Genomic DNA, 16,757 nt, shown 5'->3' with positions numbered 1-16,757 from the left:
TGTCTGCATGTCACCACAGTCGCAAAGGGCAGAAGGCATCGGATAACCCCTTTTGTTCACAGGGTGTGTCAGATCTTGTTGTGTCAATACTTTTGTAAGACTCGGGAGCCGGGTCCACCCAGCAGGTTGGGTCTTGGTTGCTTCCATAGGTCCACTCTGCTTTCAAAACTACTTTGAAGTCTTAACATCAGGGGTCCTCAAACGTGGCCACTTTAAGACTTGTGGACTTCAACTCCCAGAATTCCGTCTGGGAGAAGATGGATAAATTATATTCAGAATAAATATGGGACTAAAAAGTTTCATTTAGTCTATGAGTGAATTTTAGAGTATTATTATGATATCATTATCATTAGTATTAGCATTGTTTAACTATTTGGGGACTGTATTGCTTAATAATTAGGATATTAATTTGTTTATGTTCTCATTATTATTATGTTCACTTTTAATTTAGTAATAGTAATAGTAATAGTAGTAAAGTTGGAAGGGACCTTGGAGGTCATCTAGTCCAACCCCCTGCTCAGGCAGGAAACTCTACACCATTCCGGACAAATGGCGTCCAGTCTCTTCTTAAAAACTTCCAGTGTTGGAGCATTTACTGCTTCTGGAGGCAGGTTGTTCCACTGGTTAACTGTTCTGTTAGGAAGTTTCTCCTTAGTTCTAGGTTGCTTCTCTCCTTGATTAGTTTCCATCCGTTGCTTCTTGTCCTACCTTCAGGCGCTTTGGAGAATAGCTTGACTCCCTCTTCTTTGGAGCAGCCCCTGAGATATTGGAAGACTGCTATCCTGTCCCCCCTCGTCCTTCTCTTCGTTAAACTAGACATACCCAATTCCAGCAACCGTTCCTTATATGTTTTAGCCTCCAGTCCCCTAATCATCTTTGTTGCTCTTCTCTGTACTCTTTCTAGAGTCTCAACATCTTTTTTACATCGTGGTGACCAAAACTGGATGCAGTATTCCAAGTGTGGCCTTACCATGGCATTGAAGAGTGGTGTTAACACTTCACGTGATCTTGATTCTATCCCTCTGTTAATGCAGCCTAGCACTCTGTTGGCCTTTTTGGCAGCTGCAGCACACGGCTGGCTCATATTTGTTTATATTTATGTTAGAGTTAAAGTGCATTATGGACTTGGTTATTTATATAGTTGGTTAATGTTATTTAGATTATGATTATCATATTTGTAACCCTGTATTCAGCTCTGGGGAGTAGGGGAGGGAGAGGGGTTTTTTTTTGGGTGGGTTGATATTGGAATTTTTATAAAACTTTTTAATAAAAAATAAAAGTGGCCAAGTTTGAAGACCCCTCTCTTACGTCAACCTAAGGAAGCTTTTCCTGGATTTTAATCTCTGATAAGCTGGCTGCGGGTCATAGAGGGGGTTTCCAGCAGTTGCTTCGATGCGACACGATACAGATAATGCTCGGCTTACAACAGTTCATTTAGTGACCGTTCAAAGTTACAACGGAACTGAAAAATGTGACTTGACCGTTTTTCAGCAATTTACGACCTTTGCAGCATCCCCAGGGTCACGTGATCAAAATTCTGACGCTGGGCAACCGGTTCATAGTTTAGGACCGTGACCCCCTTTTACGACTTTTCTGACCAGCAAAGCCAATGGGGGAAGCCAGATTCACTTAACAACCAGGTGGCTGACTTATCAACTGCAGCGATCCACTTAACAACTGCGGCAAGGAAAGTCGTGAAACAGGACAAAGCTCGCTTGAAAGCTGTCTCGCTTAGCAACGTAAATGTTGGGGTACATTGTAGCCGTACGTCGAGGACTAACTGTATAGGGATTACCTCGGGAGGCAAACAGTGGTGCTCTTGACGATGACACCCATTTAAGAAATATATTCTTTTGAAATTCTGGGGTGATAAAGATTGCACCGGCAAGCGAGATACAACAGTCCTCTAGTGATGATGTATGGAGATAGAGAGGGACTACAAAGCAGAGGAGATGGGAGTTATTTATAAAATAAATACTCGTTTGGATATCAGTTATCAGAGCGAACCAGTAGGTGGCAACCTATTAACTTGAAAATTAAGCGGAAAAAAACGAGATTAAAATAAAAGGATTAAAGCTAGACCAGTGTTTCTCAACCTTGACAATTTTAAGGCATGTGGACTTCAATTCCCAGAATTCCACAGCCAGCAATGCTGGCTGTGGAATTCTGGGAGTTGAAGTCCACATGCCTTAAAATTGTCAAGGTTGAGAAACACTGAGCTAGACAGAATCTGAGTAAAATTTTACATTTTTTTTAAATGAATATGTAAAGTATAATTAAAATTTGTTTTTGTGGATTTGTTGTTAGTTGCGAAGTCGTGCCTGACCCATCGTGACCTCATGGATGACGTTGCTCCAAAGCTTACTGTCCTCTACCATCTTCTGGAGTCCATTGAAGCTCACGCCTACTGCTTCAGTGACTCCATCCAGCCCCCTCATTCTCTGTTGTCTCCTTCTTCTTCTCTTGCCCTCCATCTTTCCCAGCATCAGGTTCTTCTCCAGTGAGTCCTTCCTTCTCATCAGGTGGCCAAAGTCCTTGAGTTTCAACTTCAGGATCTGGCCTTCTAAGGAGCAGTCAAGGTTGATCTCCTCTAGGACTGACCAGTTGGATCGCCTTGTAGTCCAGGGGACTCGCAGGAGTCTTCTCCAGCACCAGAGTTCAAAGGATAGTTGATAGTAAAAATGACATCACGCCGGCTAAAATGACCTCTGTATTCTCTCAATATACAGGTAGGCCTCGACTTACAATAGTTCATTTAGTGACGGTTGGAAGTTACAGTGGGACTGAAAAAATGACTTGGCGACCGTTTTTCATACTTACAGCTGTTGCAGCATTCCCAGAGTCACGTGATCAGAATTCGAACCCTTGGCGACTGACTCATACTTATGACGGTTGCAACGTCTCTGGGTCATGTGATCCCCCCTTTTGACAAACAAAGTCAATGGGGAAGAGATTAAAATCCAGGAAAAGCTTCCTTAGGTTGACGTAAGACAGGGGTCTTCAAACTTGGCCACTGTTAAGACTTGTGGACTTCAACTCCCAGAATTCCCCAGCCAGAATACTGGGAGTTGAAGTCCACAAGTCTTAAAGTGGCCAAGTCTGAAGACCCCTGACGTAAGAACTTCAAAGTATTTTATTCATTTAATAACCAGGTTACTAACTTAACATCCGCAGTGACTGACTGAACAACAGGACTACCTATCTTAGTTCTCTTAACCCTCCCATTAGGCTTCAGTATCTCTGGAGATTACTGCATTGAAGAAAACACACACTTATATATAATGGATCAAGTTACAATTATTTAAAAAAAAAGGGATGTGATAAATCGGATTCATTTGAATGAAAGAGAATACCAAGAATGCAAAGTATTTTAACTAATGAGGAAAAGGAAAGAGCGAAGTAATCATGAGAACAGTTAAAACTGTGTGGTTTTTTTTTTAAAAGATAACCAAAATATGAATAACATCTCTTCTGAGGACTGTGAATTGTTTGCTTAGGTACATAAGAAAATAAACTAAAATAGAAAGAAGAATGGAAAGAGAACAGATGTGCCTTTTCTAAAGTGAATAGATTTTGAATGCCCCCAAGATTTCAGCCTAAATTCGATCATAGTTGTTTTGCTAAGTCCAAAGAGTTGTGGGTATAAGTTCATTATGGTATCCTTTAATTAACCAGGTTGGAAAAATAATGCAGGATGTTATTTATAGTATGGTATGGATATTCATTCCTCAAAGCACATACTAGTGTAGTAACAAAGATGATCAGGGGACTGGAGGCTAAAACATATAAGGAACGGTGACTGGAATTGGATATGTCTTGTTTAATGAAGAGAAGGACAAGGGGGGACAGAATAGCAGTCTTCCAGTATCTCAGGGGCTGCCCCAAAGAAGAGGGAGTCAAGCTATTCTCCAAAGCGCCTGAAGGCAGGACAAGAAGCAATGGATGGAAACTCATCAAGGAGAGAAGCAACCTAGAACTAAGGAGAAACTTCCTTACAGTGAGAACAATTAACCAGTGGAACAACCTGCCTCCAGAAGCGGTGAATGCTCCGACACTGGAAGTTTTTAAGAAGAGACTGGACAGCCATTTGTCTGAAATGGGATAGGTTTGCTGCCTGAGCAGGGGGCTGGACTAGAAGACCTCCAAGGTCCCTTCCAGATTCTATTCTATTCTATTCTATTCTATTCTATTCTATTCTATTCTATTCTATTCCATTCCATTCCATTCCATTCCATTCCATATTTTCTATTCTATTCTATTCTATTCTATCCTATCCTATCCTATCCTATCCTATCCTATCCTATCCTATTCCTATTCCTATTCCTATTCCTATTCCTATTCCTATTTCTTCTATTTCTATTTCTTTCTATTCCTATAATTTTTGTTAGCATCATTTGCACGCAGGTTGATTTTCAAAACCAGTCTCTTCATTCTATCCTCCGATATATCTAAAATTTCCTGCACATTTGTGACGGAATATAGTAGCCTGGATTTTACCTTAAGGAAGGAAGAGTACATTCGGAGGAACACAAGAGAACTGAGTCCCAAAATTTCGGGCTCCAGTTGCGATTGTAAGTTGAGGACTATCTGTAATGCTGTTTGGATTCTTCTCCCCCCCCCTTCCCCCCCCGGTGCTGCTTCAAAATCTGTCGTTTTATTTGAATTCGTTTCTCTTCGGCGTGTGACATGTTGTGCGACTGGGTTGTTTCTGTGGCAACATAACTCAGAGTCTGTACACTTCGTGAATATTCATCGTACGCCCTTTCTTTGCATCTAGCGTTCGTTTGGTTTTTGGTTTTTACTTTTATCTTTTTATTTTGGCGGTGGGGGGGGGGAATAATACATGTGCCCTTTGGACTTGGACTTGGATAGGGTCCATGTAGCTTTCTTCCATATCAGAATCCATAGGATGCAACTTTTGGGTGCCTTGATTGATAACTATTTTTGCCCATTTCTTGCTGCTTTTTCTGACAGATTGTTTTTTTTTTTTTTAATGAATAGCGCACGTAGCACCTTTAATACAGTAGTGGCCAAAATTGTGGAAACCTTTTGGGAAAAGTGTACCATAGAAATGCCACCTTTGGTTACGTTTCCACCCTTTTTTCCTCTAATTTCTTTATAACAGTAGCCTTGTTCACTTAATAATACTATTTTACATCGCTTTCTGGGCAACCAGTCAACTCTTTGCACCATGACTTTAATTTTATTATGTTTTACAAGCTCACTCAATGAAAGAACACAAAAAAACCCCAACTGACTTGATAGCCATCACATAACACACTGACCAATGTCCTCCTCTCAGCTTCAATACGTGACATCGATAACGGAATCCTACTGTGATCTGATTGGCTCATTGCCAAAACAAAATGGCACCTGATTGGCTCTCTAAACACTCATGCTCATTGGCTACAATCAGAGGAAGGAAAGCTACCTGAAGATCCACCTAAGCAAGTTGTGCTTCCTTTTTCTGGTTATTTGGCTATAACTTTTCACAGAATACAGTACAGATAATTGAACAACCTTTGTTGCATTACATTCTTGATGAAATTATGTTTCCATTGATATATAAATTTATGGTACTACTCCCCCCCCAAAAAAGTGGTGTTATTAGCCATCAAACCTCAAAAATACACTTTTCCCAAAAGGTTTCCACAATTTTGGCCACTATGGTATCTCCATCAAAAAATGTCTCTTCTGACTGCCGTTTGATCTCTGAATGGACAAGTCTGCGGATTTGAATTTGGAACAGTTTTATGGCAAGAACAAACATTCTCGAGGATACACAAGAACAAAAGCGAGTTAAAAAACGGATGAAGGAGACAGGTGAGCAAGGAATGACATTAAAGGAGGTTGTGGCTGAGGGATCTGAGCTCCTTTATACGACCTGGAGGACCCTGAATTGGTTGAGAATTGGCAGTGTCTAAATCAGTGGTTCTCAACCTGTGGGTCGGGACCCCATTGGGGGTCGAACGACCATTTCACGGGGCTCGCCAAATAATGCTGTCCGCCATTTTTTCCCCCCTTTTCCTTAGCTGTGCTACTCCCTTTTATTCTATTGGCTTTTGAAAGCCAATAGAATAGACTCTTTCACAACCTACCTTGCCACCGTTGCTAAGTGAACCGCTGCACTTAGTAACCCGGTCGTTAAGTGAAACTGGCTTTCCCCTGGACTTTGCTAGTCTGAAGGTCACAAAAGGGGATCACACCACCCCTCCCTGGGACGTTGCAATGGTCATAAACATGAATCAGTTGCCGAGCCTCTGATTTTGATCCCAAGGATGGTGGGGATGGATGCTGCAAAGGTCGTAACAGTGAAAAACGGTTACAATTCACGTGTTTCAGTGCTGTTGTAGTCACTAAATGAACTGTTGTAAGTCGAGGGCTACCTGTATTTAAATCACAATCTTGATTCCCTTTTTGCTCTCGTTTTTTTACATAAATAATGCCAGTAGTGGGATTCAGCCGGTTCACACCACTTTGGCAGAACCGGTAGCTAATTTTTTGTCGCCCAGACCCAGAATGGACTTCCGGAAGTGGCATCCACACAGAGAACCGGTTGTTCACCTATTTGAATCCCACCACTAGATGGATGGATGGATGGATGGATGGATAGATAGATAGATAGATAGATAGATAGATAGATGATAGATAGAGTAGATAGATAGATAGATAGATAGATAGATAGATAGATAGATAGATAGATAGATAGAGAAAGGAAGGAAGGAAGGAAGGAAGGAAGGAAGGAAGGAAAGGAAGGAAGGAAGGAAGGAAGGAAGGATCCAGCTGATTCGGACCACTTCGGCAGAATCGGTCACTAATTTTTTGTTGCCCAGGCCCAGAATGGACTTCCGGAAGCAGCATCCACACAGAGAACCAGTTGTTTACCTATTTGAATCCCACCACTGGATGGATGGATGGATGGATGGGTAGATAGGTAGATAGGTAGATAGATAGAGATAGGAAGAAAGGAAAGGAAGGAAGGAAGGATTCAGCTGGTTCGGACCACTTCAGCAGAACTGGTTGCTAATTTTTTGTTGCCCAGGCCCAGAATGAACCTCCGGAAGCGGCGTCGGTTGTTCACATCATTTGAACGCCACCCCTGCAAAACGGGTTTATAATCCACCTCCAACTCCGCCAAATCTCTCCCTTCCTTGAAATAAATTGAAATAAATTACAGGCCGGGATGGAGTCAATCCAATCCCTTTGCGATGCCAGCTCTCAAATTCGGCTCCGTGTGTCAAACATGATATAGAGTGTCTGCCGGCGAGCTTTATCATCTTCTCCTGTCTGTCTGGGTGGCTTTATTGTCCCTTGATGAGTCATCCTGTTTGATCCGTGGATTGACTGGTTTTTCCCAGCAGGAGAGACCATTTAATCTGCATTTGCTCAAGAGGGGACTTGAAAAGGTAGCCTCTCCGCTGAGATTTAAAACGCCATTTGTCCATTTCCCTGCAGCCACCTTGTCAATCCTTTTGTGTCTATTAAAAGCTTCTGAACAATTTTCTCATAAATTGCAAAGGCAGCACCTTTCCCTCGGTTCTGTAGTACAGGCAGTCCTCGATTTACGACAGTTCGTTTAGCGACCGTTCGAGGTGAACCACGGCATTGGGAAAAAGTGATCGATGACCGTTTTTCACACATAATGGCCATTGCAGCATCCCCAGGGTCACGGGATCAAAATTCAGATGCCCGGCGACGGACTCATACTTACGACGTGTCCCCGGGTCACGTGTGATGATTTTGTGACCTTCTGGCAAGCAAAGTCAGCGGGGGAAGCCAGAATCACTTAACAACTGTGTTACTACAGTAGTGGCCAAAATGGTGGAAACCTTTTGGGAAAAGTGTACAATAGAAATGTCACCATTGGTTAAGTTTCCACCCGTTTTTCTCCTCATTTCTTTATAACTGTAGCCTTGTCCACTTAATAATACTATTTTACATCGCTTTCTGGGTCGACTCTTTGCACCATGACTTTAATTTTATGATGTTTTGCAAGCTCACTAAATGAAAGAACACACACAAAAAAAAAACAACTGACTTGATAGCCATCACATAACACACTGACACATGTCCTCCTCTCAGCTGCAATACAGGACATCAATCACCGAATCCTACCGTGATCTGATTGGCTCATGGCCAAAACAAGAGGACACCTGATTGGCTCCCTAAACACTCACGCTCATTGGCTACAATCAGGAAGGAAAGCTACCGGAGATCAACCGAAGCAAGTTGTGCTTCCTTTTTCTGGTTATTTGGCTATAGCTTTTCAAAGGATACAGTACAGATAATCGAACAAACTTTGTTGCATTACTTTCTTGATTAAATTATCTTTCCATTGATATATCATTTTATGGTACTACTCCCCCCAAAAAGTGGTGTTATTAGCCATCAAACCTCAAAAATACACTTTTCCCAAAAGGTTTTCCCAATTTTGGCCACTACTGTAATTTAACAACTGCAGTGATCCACTTAATAACAGTGGCAAGAAAAGTCATAAAGTGGGGCAAAACTCACGTAACACATGTGGTTTGTCTTGATAACCGTTGCTGGATCCCAAGGTCCTGGGATCGACTTTTGTGCCTTTCTGACGATAGGGGAGGTAATCAACCTGCGGCAATTCTTTCCTTTCAAAGAGTAAAAATACGACTACTGTGTTTATGTTTCCGAGGAAGTGATGGGGTGGCAGGCTTTTTCGAATCTGCAGATAACGCAGAATTGTCTATATTCCGGGAGGCCTACGTGTAAATTCGATGTAATTTTGGTAGCTTAAGAGACGAGGACTGAAAACTGCTCTTAGCATTTGTTCCACTTGGTTGCAAGGTCTGCTTGTTTTTCCCCTGCTTCCACCTAGTTGTACTTTCAACAAAAGTTGTGGATGCACGAAGTGGGGGTGGTGGACTGTTTTTTTTTCAGCCACCTTGTGGCAAAGCCAGATGGTGATTAGGGCCTAGAGGGAGTGACTGGCTCAAATTCAACCAGCTGGCCAGGTCTTGAGGAATAACAGAATAACAGAGCAGAAGGGACCTTGAAGGTCTTCTAGTCCAGCCCCCTGCTCAAGCAGGAGACCTTATACCAGGGGTGGGCAACCTTGGCTCTTTTATGACTCGTGGACTTCAACTCCCAGAATTCCTGAGCCAGCCACGCTGAGGGGAAAGGGAGAGGTTTCCAAGCTGAGCCAGGCTGGCTCAGGAATTCTGGGAGTTGAAGTCCACGAGTCATAAAAGAGGCAAGGTTGCCTACCCCTGTCCTACGCCATTTCAGACAAGTGGTTGTCCAATTTCTTCTTAAAAATCTCCACTGAAATTCAATCAATCAACCAACCAATCAATTAGTCAATCAATCAATCAATCAGAATAAAGCTGGAAGGGACCTTGGAGGTCTTCTAGTCCAACCCCCTGCTCAAGCAGGAGAACCTATACCATTTCAGACAAGTGACTGTCCCGTCCCTTCTTAAAAACCTCCAGTGTTGGAGCACCCACAACTTCTGGTGGCAAGCTGTTCCACTGGTTAATCCTCCTCCTCGCAGTTAGGAACTTTCTAGATTGCTTTTCTCCTTTGTTAGTTTCCATCCATTGTTCCTTGTCTTGCTCTCTGGTGCTTTGGAAAATAGGTTGACCCCCCCTTCTGTGTGGCAGTTTATTGAATATGAATAAACATATGATATTGCAGTAAAAAAAATGAATTTTTTTTCCAGCTCAGTGCTTCTGTGGTCTCTCTTCTCCCCCCCCCCCCCCGAAATATTTCCTACCTCCCCTCCCCCCAAAAGTAAGCCTATAGGAGTATTCTGGGATGGTGTGTCTATTCCAGGAAAAAGATCTGGACTATAGTCGTTCAAAAACGAAGCGCTGCTGATTAGCCCACCGTAGGAGGAATCAGACTGTTTCAGAGACGACCTGATGTTTTTCATTACGTTTGAGACAAACCAGCCTTAGTCTGCCTTTAGATTTGAATATAACATTCAAACAGCCTTTTATCACCGTGATTAATTTTAACTATCCACGCAGGACAAGGGGGAAGGGAGCTGTCCACAATTGCACTGACTGATGAGACGGGCAGCCATAGAAATCAATGCAAATAAATAAATATCCGCTTGTTTTTTCCGGACCACTCCGGGAACTGCCGTATTGCTTCTTGCCTTTCGTCATTGGCATTTGAAAATATTGACCGCGCTCTCTGCCTGCAAAGATACCTTATATTTATAGGAATGCTGTCAGAATACATCAGTGGAAGAATTTGGATCTGCTCCGGGCCATCCGATCTTTATAGGGCTACACAACATCCATTCCCTCTTCCTCTTTCGTTTCGTCTCATTAGCTGAGTCTGGGTAGTCCTCGGAGTATGACTGTATCCTGTCTGGATTGTGCTTCAGTTTATTATCATTCAGAGATTAACAAATACAGGCGGGCGTTCTGGGGAACCACAACATGACTTTGTTATGTTATACGGAAAGAGATTTGGGTGTTGTCATCAGGATACCAATAACATCAAGCTTCAAGATCCCTGGGGATCCTTTCTCTGCTGATTCATATAGATCAGCGTTTCTCAACGTTTGTGTGATGGCGACCCCTGTCACCCGAACGTGCTGCACATGCGCAGCGCGCATGCGCGGCGCCGCCCCCTGAGGGGGGAAAATGGCGGATCGCATTGTTTGGCGACCCCCGTAAAATGGTCGATCGACCCCAAATGGGGTCGCGACCCATAGTTTGAGAACCGCTGATATAGATAGTGGAGACGGTATACAAGCGCCCCGGGGACACCGTCCAATAACTTTAATTTCTTCAAGCAATCCTAGCTGTAAATTCTCCTGACAAATAGGAATGGAACTGCTGCCAAACACACTTGCTCTTCCCAGGTTCATCCAGTTTTGGTCACCACGATGTAAAAAAGAGGTTGAGACTCTAGAAAGAGTGTAGAGAAGAGCAACAAAGAGGATCAGGGGACTGGAGGCTAAAGCATACAAGGAACGGATGTTGGAATTGGGCATGTCTAGTTTAACGAAGAGAAGGACGAGGGGGGACATGATAGCAGTGTTCCAATATCTCAGGGGCTGCCCCAAAAAAGAAGGAGTCAAGCTGTTCTCCAAAGCACTTAAAGGCAGGAGAAGAAGCAACGGATGGAAACTAAGATGTAACAGATGGAAAATAATCAAGGAGAGAAGCAACCTGGAACTAAGGAGAAATTTCCTAACAGAACAATTTTGGGCTCAATTGTCGTAAGTCGAGGAATACTTGTAGTATGTTGCTTATCATCAGGTGCTGCATGGCTTTCAACTGTAGCCTGGGTGTAAAATGTGTAGGCGGCATCCCTGGTTTGTTGCTTTTATCAGTGGGAGTTCAGCCAAAGGGATCTGCCTCTGCATTATCTCTGGAGCTTCCTGCTTCCTTTTACCTTGAGGAAGATTACTATCTGTTTAGTCCTTAAATTCTAAGCCTTGGTCTCTTCCAAGAAATGCAGCATTGTTTGATACACATGATTTTTTTTTTAAAAAAAAAAAATATGCATTATGCTGGGGAACAAAAAAGTAGAAATTCAATGTGTATGTTTATGTGGGACAAAAGATGGTTTGTTCGGCCCTTTGTAGGACTGTGAGCTGTAAAGGGCAAACATTTTAAAGAAATTTAAAACACCCATTGTCCTCCTAATTGTGCAGTGGGAAAAAAAACTTAGGGAATAGTTTGAGAGGGATTGATAGATAAAATGGGGACTTATCTCTTTGCAAGGCCTAGGCCAGGGGTAGGCAACCTTGGCTCTTTGATGACTCGTGGACTTCAACTCCCAGAATTCCTGAGCCAGCCACGCTGAGGGGAAAGGGAGAGGTTTCCAAGCTGAGCCGTGCTGGCTCAGGAATTCTGGGAGTTGAAGTCCACGAGTCATAAAAAGAGCCAAGGTTGCCTAACCCTGACCTATACCATTCAAGCCAGGATCAGTAAGCAAAGAGTAGCTCCACTTAATATGCAAAAAAGCCCACTTCACAGGATCCTGCGCCTCAGCACTTTCTGATGTCACAATATATTCAATAAACAAAGGGATTTAAAAAACACACACACACACACATAAACTAACTGCTCGAACAAGATGTGTTAAGATATGGAAAACTTTATTTAGCTGTACAGTCCTGAGGGGAAAGATACATGGAAAGGGGTAGAAAGGTAGAAAGACGACATGGGGGGCAAGGGATGAGCCCTCAGAAGTATGGAAACACGCTGAATTCCGGGAGATCAAGCACGGTAGGAAACCCGCAGAACAACTGTGCATTTCTCCATGATGTTTTAGGTAAGAATGTCCTGTAATTTGTACCACTCGATTTTAAAGCAGAGATCTCCCAACTTGGCAACGTTTACAGCTTGCGGACTTCAACTCCCAGCTTGCCTGGCCCAGGAATTCTGGGAGTTGAAGTCCACCAGTCCTAAAAGGGCCAAGTTTGAAGACCCCTGGTCTGGATCCAAGCCCACAGTTTCATCAAAATGGCCGACTGAGGAATTCTGGGAGTTGAAGTCCACCAGTCCTAAAAGGGCCAAGTTTGAAGACCCCTCGTCTTAAGCATTGTTTTTTTTCAAACCTGGAATTTTGCTGGCTGGGGGAATTCTGGGAATTGAAGTCCACGCATCTTAAAGTTGCCAAGTTTGAAAAAACCACTGGTCTTGAGCATGAAAACATCTTTTGCCCGATACAAATTCCCAAGTTAGTTTCAATAAGAAGGTGTGCATTTAACCCATATCATTTGCGGTAGTGTAAAGTCCAGTGTAGAAATCATTGTGGTTAGCTTTAAATCAGTATTTATGCTGCCTGCGTCGTCCGTAGTAACACCATGGAGACGGGCAAGCAAAAACTGTTCCTGTGGAAGCTACAATAAAATGAATATTGTGGAGCTATCGCTACATGCCTTTTCATTCTCTTTCTGGTTGTTCAAAAGAAACTCTTAATTGCTATCGGCAAATGAAGTGAGTGAATTTCTGCAAGTCTAATTTGCGTGTCATAATATTTTATGTCTCCGTGTTGTCATAATCTTTCAGAAGCTGGCTTGGCTGCTATGACATTGGAAATGAAAGTCACACAATTTCTGTGACTTCTTTTCTGTTGGGGAAATGACTTTCTTGGGTATTCAGATTGTTGCTTGATTTTAATGTTTTCTTTTTAATTTAATAATAATAAAATTGGAAGGGGCCTTGGAGGTTTTCTAGTCCAATACCCTGCTCAGGCAGGAAACTCTACACCATTTCAGACAGAGCGTTTTATTTTATGTTACAACTTTTAAGTAACATAATTTGCTAACTAATATTAACTCCTTCTGTAGGGGGGACATAATGTTAGGAGCAATTCTCAAGTCATTTGCCGGGGAAAATGAAACACGCTGATTACATCCTGGGATTCTACAATGTTTCTAAAAATATTGTTTGCAATGGTTTTTTTTTTTGTAATGCATATTTAGTCTTAAGTGCTATTGTTATTTTATTCTTGAAAGTAACATCTGAATCTCACATACACATACACATTTTCCCACTTTCCCCAAAAGTATTGTGCTATGCAGAGGCATGAAATTAAAAACGGATGAAGTTACTATTATAGCTCTAACAATTATCACCAGTTTCTATATTTATATCTATATATCTATTTGTTTTCTGAGGTTTTCGCGGGTGTTTGTATGTAGGTCTTTAGTTATTCGGGTTTTCTCCCGCGTCAAATTGGAAGTGTCTTGGTGATGTTTCGACGAAGTCCCATCTATATCTATATCTATATATCGATATTTATATATCTATATCTATATATCTATATCTATCTATCAATCATCTATCTATCTATCTATCTATCTATCTATCTATCTATCTATCTATCTATCTATCTATCATCTATGTCTATCATGTATGTCTGGCTATCTGTCTATGTCTATTTATCATCTATGTCTGTCTACCGATTCTCTCTCTACATATATCTATATCAGTGGTTCTCAACCTTTTTAATGCCGTGACCCCCAACCGGTCGTAAGTCGAGGACTACTCAACTGGTGCAGCACCGTTTGCAGAATGGGACTTTTGGCGGACTCAGCAGGGCAGAGACAGCCTGGACAATTCCTATTGGCTTTTGAAAGCCAATAGAATTAGACTCTATTCAAGAGAGTCTATTCTATTGGCTTTCAAAAGCCAATAGAATAAAAGGGAGTAGCACAGCTAAGGAAAAGGGGGAAAAAATGGCGGACTGCGTTGTTTGGCGACTCCCGTGAAATGGGGTCCCGACCCACAGGTTGAGAACCACTGATCTATATCTATATGAACTGTCTGTCTGTCTGTCTGTCTACACACACACACACACACACACACACACACACTGGATCTTAATCACAGGTGCATTTATAGGCCAGGTCTCTTGGGATTGTTCTATCATTAGAATTTGCTGTACAACCATATAGAGCACCTTACCAAAAATGAGTCATTGAGGCTACTTTTTTTTGCATGTCTTAAAACCATTTTCTTATTTTGGGATGCTCTTACAGAACTGTTGAAACTCATATGACATTTGATACCATCACTGATACAGGACTTTAATTTATCACTTTTTTGTTTTAATTGGGTTTTATTTTTCCCGAGCAAGAGTACTGCTTCAAAGGAGCTGTCTTCAGTATAACCACTGAAGAAATAAAAATGACCAAAGTTAAATCACATTTTTTAAAAAAAAAAAAAACTATTCCTGAATTACTTTTGTCGTTCTCAAAATTATATAGTTTTGACAACATGCCAAGGAAAGTTCAGACCATGATATACATACATAGATATATACATACATACATACAGGTAGTCCTCCAGTTAAGACCACAATGGACCCCCAAATTTATGTTGTTAAGTGAGACATTTGCTACTGATATACATACATAGATATATACATACATACATACAGGTAGTCCTCCAGTTAAGACCACAATGGACCCCCAAATTTATGTTGTTAAGTGAGACATTTGCTACTGGAGTTTTGCCCCATTTTACGACTTTTCTTGCCAAAGTTGTTAAGTGAATCACTGCAGTTCTTAAATTAGTAACACTGTTGTTAAGTGAATTTGGTTCCCACCCTTGACTTTGCTGGTCAGAAAGTTGCCAAAAGCGGATTACATGACCCTCCTGGGGACGCTGTGACCGTTATAAATATGAACAGTTGCCAAGCACCTGAATGCAAAATCACATGACCATGGGGGGGGGGTCACAGTCATAAGCATGAAAAATGGTCATAAGTCACTGTTTTCAGTGCCGTCGTAACTTCAAACGGTCACTAAATGAACTGTTGCAAATCGAGATCCATGGAGGAATCCATGGTTTAAGACAGGGGTCTTCAAACTTGGCCCTTTTATGACTTGTGGACTTCAACTCCCAGAATTCCTCAGCCAGGCACGCTGGCTGAGGAATTCTGGGAGTTGAAGTCCACAAGTCATAAAAGGGCCAAGTTTGAAGACCCCTGCTTTAAGATCTTCAACCTCTACGGCATTTGATTTAAGAAATATTTGAAGGTGTTGGCATCCCATCCTGCATGGCCCAAATCATCTTTTCTCTTTTGGGGAATTTGAATTGTGGCAAAGCCATGCCACAAGTAATCCTCGACGTTCAACAGTTCATTTAGTGACCGTTCAAAGTTAGGACGCTGCTGGAAAAAGGGACTTATGACCGTTTTGCACACTTATGACCGTGACAGCCTTCCCACGGTCATGTGATCAAAATTCAGCCCCTTGGCAACTGACTCACATTTATGACGGTTGCAGTGTCCCGGGGGGGTGTCACCTGATCCTCTTTTGCGACCTTTTGACAAGCAAAGTCCATAGGGGCAGCCGGATTCACTTAACAACCGTGTTACCGACTTAACAACGGTGGCAAAAACGGTCGTAAAATGGGGCAAAACTCCCCATTTAACAAATGTTTCGCTTAGCAACAGAAATTTTGGGTTCCGTTGTGGTCGTAAGCCAAGGATTACTTGTATTTATTTTCTTGGGGTTTTATTTTTCAGTCCTTGATCAAAGGAGGATTCATATATATAATATGTCTGCTATAGGTTTGCTAGTAGACTTTAATACCGAAGGTGCCACCTTGCTTGTAATCTGGCATGTTTTGGCTTCCTCCAATTTCTGTTTTCCCTTCGTGCATTTTTAAAGCTGTTTCACTGCTAAGGGATGTTATCAAAACCTTACTGACCTTGCATTTTTGAGCTATCTAGAGATAGTTCCTGGGTGGCTTGCAATTGGAGAACCTGTTCAAAATACTCCTATGGTCTGTAAATTGTGACTTTGTTTGATTGTTGCACACATTATTGTACACAGTTAGTCAACAGTCATCTTGAATTCGGTCGCAACCTTAATTCAATCAATCAGAATAGAGCTGGAAAGGACTTTGGAGGTCTTCTAGTCCAGCCCCCTGCTCAAGCAGGAGATCCTATATTATTACTAAATTACTAGATTTAGTAATTACTAAAATCAGTGTTGGAGCATTCACCGCTTCTGGAGGCAGGTGGTTCCACTGGTTAATTGTTCTAACTGTCAGGAAGTTTCTCCTTAGTTCTAGGTTGCTTCTCTCCTTGATTAGTTTCCAACCATTGCTTCTTGTTGTGCCCTCAGGCGCTTTGGAGAATAGCTTGACTCCCTCTTCTTTGGGGCAACCCCTGAGATATTGGAACACTGCTATCCTGTCCCCCCTGGTCCTTCTCTTCATTAAACTAGACATCCCCAATTCCAGCAACCGTTCCTTGTATGTTTTAGCCTCTAGTAATTTGAGTTTATGGAAGCTATA

General features: G+C 42.1%; 1 protein-coding gene across 4 annotated transcripts in view; it reads left to right on the top strand.

Moving 5' to 3' along the window:
- SRPK2 (SRSF protein kinase 2) overlaps positions 1-16,757 on the top strand; it is an 86,212-nt gene that overhangs the window by 11,117 nt on the left and 58,338 nt on the right. The window contains exon 1 of one of the 4 annotated variants that reach the window (XM_039354447.1): positions 12,031-12,273. The exons of 2 other annotated variants lie outside the window; for them this stretch is intronic. In XM_039354447.1, coding sequence (XP_039210381.1) covers positions 12,132-12,273 — 142 coding nt within the window. In that variant the 5' untranslated portion in view covers positions 12,031-12,131. Of the gene's footprint in view, positions 1-12,030; positions 12,274-12,874; positions 12,942-16,757 lie in introns of those variants that run through there. One more of the 4 variants, XM_039354451.1, reaches the window with a different exon arrangement.

This window comes from Crotalus tigris, unplaced genomic scaffold (assembly GCF_016545835.1).
Source record: "Crotalus tigris isolate CLP2741 ecotype Arizona unplaced genomic scaffold, ASM1654583v1 scf7180000018553.2237530, whole genome shotgun sequence".
NCBI classification, from domain to species: Eukaryota; Metazoa; Chordata; class Lepidosauria; order Squamata; family Viperidae; genus Crotalus; species Crotalus tigris.
The sequence above is the reverse complement of the archived record's forward strand: the minus strand, read 5'-3'. Positions and strand labels throughout refer to the sequence as shown.